Genomic DNA, 4,934 nt, shown 5'->3' with positions numbered 1-4,934 from the left:
ATGATGATGTGCTACATCTGCACGGCACAGTATGGTAGCCACTAGCCACATATGGCTACTGGGCACTTGCTATGTGGCTGGTGCAACTGAGGAACTGAATTTTGAATTTCATTTCATCTTAATTCATTTAAATTCAAATAGCCGCATATTGGCCGCCATATTGGACAGTGCAGCTCTAAAGGATTCCAGCCAAGCAGGCCCGAGCACCAAAGTAACAATCTGAAACTTTCAGAAGAGTGGGAGCAGACTCTCCAGGAGAGGGACTGAATGAAAACGCACTGAATATTCGCGCATAGGGTGGGATCACTGCCCTCTCCAAGGAGAACTGTGGCAGGATGGTCAGAGGCAGCTGAAGACGACCTTGAGATGAAGCCAGGGCAAGACAAGACCTAATGGGGTCCTAATGGGATGTGGGATATGGAAATGAAGCAAAAAAGGAGGGGTCGGGATGGATGTGGAGGAAGTGGAGGGAGAAGATACCTCCCTGTGGGTTTATTTACTACCACCAGGCCTCAATCCTCCCCAGACCCTCTCCCCCTCCCCCATCGCTATACATTTTAATGGCCGGACCATTAAGTATCTCCCAGAGCAAACCTCCCGCTCCGTGGAAGAATACACTGAGGCCCGGCGCTGTCCAGAGTCCTGTTGACTCTGCAGAACTGCAGCCAGAACCTTCCCACCCCACGGGCGCAGCTCCGCTAAAGGAAGGCAGAGCTGCGGCAGAACTGCAGGGAGACAACGAGCAGGCAGAGGGCGGCCCCGAAGAGGCACCAGCGACGCGAGAAGAAGCTGTAGCCGGAACCCTCCCGGGCGCTTGGCTTGCAGGCCCCTGAGAAGGCGCAGGTGGTGGCCTCCTCCTCCAGCAGCTTCTCGCTGGGCTTCCAGTGCACGACGCCCTCCTGGCAGGCCTCGCAGAACTCGGGGCGGTGCGGACCCGCGTCCGGGCGGCTGGCCACGTGGATGCGGTACTGGCCGCCGTCTTCCTCGTAGCACTGCTCGCGCAGGCTGGTGATGAGGTTGTCCACCAGGCTCTCGATGTTCTCCTCCAGCATGCTCGACGCGTCCAGCCGCGCCGTGCCGCACTCGTGGCACAGCTGCTTGAAGACGCGCATGCGCACCGAGCCCGCCCGCTGCTCGCGGTCCAGGTACATGTGGAAGAGGATGACCACGTGGGTCGACTGCCAGGTGTGCCAGCACCAGGAGCAGTGGAACCTGCGGGGAGGGGAGGGAAGGATGCAGAAGGTGGGCCTCCCTCCCGGTGACAGCCTGCCCTGGAGGAGCCCGGAAAGGAAGGGCCCTGTGTGCCTGTGCCTAGAGATAGAGGCGGCTTGTTCACTGCCCCCTGGGCTCCTTAGCGCTAGGCAGGCTCTGCCTCTTCCCACTGAACCCCGCTGGGCCTGGAGGAGTGTCTTCAGAAATCTGGCACTGGAGCTACCTGGCTTCCAGCGGGCTCTCCTGCCTGCCTCCTGCACGCCCTTCTGTGGCCTCAGCTCCGCGGAACCCAATGCACTCTGGACATGCACCTAGTGTGCTGCACAGGGCTCACCGCCCCCCACCCCCCCAATCTGGGCCTTATTTTTCATGCGTGCATTGCAGAGTAATGGTGTCCAATAAGGCTCTTTTCATTCAGACGTCCCCTGACTCGGAGATGTCTCGCTCATGCCTCTCGCCTGCTGTGGAGAGAAAAGGAGATGCTTCTAACTACCGACCACAGACCACCAAGAATACTTCGGAGAAAAACCACCAAGAATCCAGCAGATGGACTGCTGGATGGGTGATGAGGCAGCAGGGGAGGACTGAGAGACTTTGGTCCCTGTACCGTCACAAAGAACATTCTCTTACGCCTTGATGAGTAACCCCTAGACCCTGCTCCAGCCCTGCAACAGACACTGGAAAAGTGGGCCATAGTTGGCATCCCCCTCTACACACATGCACATTTACATTCAGGCCACTCCGTCAAACTTGGACCCCCTAGAGTCCCAGCCTCAGAGATTGTGGAAGGAAGTGGTCTGGGACTCATCTAGCCGAGCCCCACTCCCTCAGCCCCCACCCAGTGCTTGCACACCTTCAGTAATGGAACACTCATTACCTCCAGGACAGTTTCTTTCAACCTTGAGATGAACCTCTTCCAGGAGGACCCTGTTACATCAGCTTTGTAGTCAGGGGTCCCGTGGACCCCTGACTGTCCTTACTGCTGACCCTCTCTGGGTCCCCTGTACAATGGCTCTGAAGGACCTCTGACAAGGAACTCAAATTCAGTCCAACAGATACCACCTAGCCCCTACTTTATGCCAAGCATCACATAGCCCAGGCCGGGGGGTAGAGATGAGGCCAAGCCTGCCCCCGAGGCCTGGAGCCCACCGACAACACAAGCACAGAACAGTACCCGGCATAGCTCAAGGCAGGATTGGCCCACAGAGCAGCCTGACCCCCAGAAGGGGGTCCCCACCCTGCTGGGTCAGAGTTGTGGGGCACCAGGATTAATGCGTCTCAAGGCTTACAGGGAGAGTGAGCCTGTGCACATAATAAGCACAGGAGTGGCAGTTCTGAAGGCCTGCCTGAGGCCACCTGGGAGCCACAGGTCACCAGCCAGGATAGGACCAGTTGAGACCTGAGGCAAGGAGGAGCCACAGGCCCATACAGCTCAGCCCCTAATCCCCTGGGCCTGTGACCCAAGTTTCCAGGCCTTTGCACTCCTCCCAACGGCCACCTCAGGAGCTTCATGTTTTCCGTCTCCTCCTTCTCTACCTTGTTAATCAAACCAATCCAGAGCTGTTTCCTCTCCCTCAAGCTTCACCTCAGACCTTAAATTTCAAAATATCAGACCTAGCGCAAGGGGACCATAAGGATCATCTAGTCAACCTTTCATTTTATTGAGATGAAAACAGAAGCGGAGAGAAAGAGAGCCATCCATGTGCACACAGCTAGTCAGAGACAGAGTCAGGACCCGGTCTCATGTTTACAGGTCTTAGCTCCCCACAGGCAGCTCCCTACCCACAGCCTGGCTCCTGATTCCACCTTCACTGGCATGCTGCACCTGAGGCGTTACACATACAAACATGCATGAACAACCCGGTGTGTGTGTCCACACCCCCAAAATACAGCCACTTGTCGGCCTCCCTGGGGGTCTAGGGGCATTATCTGTCCTTGAATCAGTGGACCCAGGGAAGAGGCCTGCACAGACCCTGAAGATGAGCTCGAGGCAGCTTGGGCAGGGCATTCTGTGGTCCTGATCCCAAAGCACACCCTAGAAGGAGAGGCATGTGCGTTTCAGATGGACATGTCCCCTGAGCCTATGGAACTCCTTACACTGTGGAAGTCATGAGGGTCCTATAAAGCATAGGACACTGGGCTCTAAGGTCTTAAGGGAAATCATGCCTAAAGCTAAATCCTTTGGCCTCTGGCCCATAGACAATAGAGCTGGAAGGGTCTTGATTGGCCAACTTCCTGTATGCAGATCAAATTGGACTGAGTTGACTAACTAGACTTAGGACCGGAGCACAGGCCCCAATCCTAAGCTAAAGTTTTCTCAGCAGACCTCATGGCCTCCTCTCTCAGTCCCCACCATTCTGTAAGAGACTACGAAATGTGCAAACATCTAAAATGTCAAAGATTGCAGGGCCATTGTAGCTCTTCGTTTATTATAGAAAACCAAGATCCAAAGACAGAACACAACTTGTTAAGGTCACCCAGGGAGGGAATGATACAGCTGGAATTAGAACCCAGGCCTCTCTGACCCACCTGGAAGTCCTTCTCTGCCCCCTCACCTGAGCTGACCCCAGGACCAGGCTCCATTTGATCTCTCCATCTCCACTTGGAAGGTGCCCCCAGGGCTGCCTACAGGCCCCTCCTCCCTGGGCCGCTCACCTGCCCGAGGCATGCTGTTCCAGGTACTGTTTCCAGCCAGGGGCCAGCTCGTTGAGCTTGAGGTTGGGATCCATGATGAGTTCCCAGCTGTCGGCCGGCTTGGCCACCTCCATCTTCTCATAGAAGACTTTCTTCCACTCGCAAGTGGTCAGGCTGGTGGTACACATGGTCTTGTTGGCAGGGATGGAAGTTTCCGTTCAGCCTGCGCGAGAACACAGAAGGAGCCCAGGTAGGTGCAGAGCAGTTCCGTCTCTGCCGTCTGAAAATCCTCATCAACCGGACCAGAGGAAACAGGACCCAGCAACCTCCTTTGTCACCCTGGAAGCGGTTACCATGGCAGCTGGGCAGGGAGCCAAGAGCCAGGGCTGGGGAGGAGGGAAGTCCCAAAAGAGAGTTCCAGGGCCCTGAGCTGGGCTTGGGAGGCAGGGCTGGGTAGTGACACCGAGTGGAAGGAGCAGGCTGGGAGGCTCAGGCCCGGGTCAGACCTATCCAGGTCTTCCAGGATCTCCACCCTCCTGCTTCACCTACTGCTCTCCCAGGCATTCTGCACAGCGTGTGCTATGGTAACTGTGACCTCCTAGGGAGCCAAAGAGAAACAAGGGATGGGGGGTGCAAAGCCTGCAGGTCATACACCCCTGATGTGTGGGAACCATCATTCACCATGCGCCAAGCACCAACTGCTTGACCTGTGTGCTGGCCAAGGTGGGAATTCGTTCCCCCTTCAGCCAGATCAGGAAACCGAGGTTTACACAGCTCCCAGCGCCTCATTCTACATTCACATCCAGGCTTTCCAACGCCAAGCTCATTTGCTCAAATGCATACCGCTCAATGCAGTACTCTTGAGCTCCTGACACATAGGGGTGGGGACAGAAGTAGGATGCCCTTTGCTCAGAAAGATCTCAAGCCAGTTGTGAGATAGAATGCAGTTTAGCACGCCGTAAAAAAGCACAAGAATAACAGTCCAGATGCATAGAGTCATAGAATTGTTAAAGCACATATTTGGTTCCCGGTCCCAAGCTGCACTAAGAAGCTTCTGGAGGAAAAAGGTTGTTCTGCGCTGCAAGCTG

The 4,934-nt window shown here is 55.7% G+C and overlaps 1 protein-coding gene across 1 annotated transcript; it reads right to left on the bottom strand.

The window, feature by feature from the left end:
* Positions 1–685: 685 nt before the first annotated feature.
* Positions 686–4,055, bottom strand: RTP2 (receptor transporter protein 2; the record flags this gene model as incomplete). The annotated part of the gene is made up of 2 exons (XM_027060846.2): positions 686–1,212; positions 3,868–4,055. Coding segments are annotated over 2 exons (702 nt in total), but the record flags the coding sequence as incomplete, so codon positions are not given.
* Positions 4,056–4,934: the final 879 nt, after the last annotated feature.

Source organism: Acinonyx jubatus, chromosome C2 (assembly GCF_027475565.1).
Source record: "Acinonyx jubatus isolate Ajub_Pintada_27869175 chromosome C2, VMU_Ajub_asm_v1.0, whole genome shotgun sequence".
NCBI classification, from domain to species: Eukaryota; Metazoa; Chordata; class Mammalia; order Carnivora; family Felidae; genus Acinonyx; species Acinonyx jubatus.
Note: the sequence above shows the minus strand (reverse complement) of the source record. Positions and strands in the feature narration are given on the sequence as shown.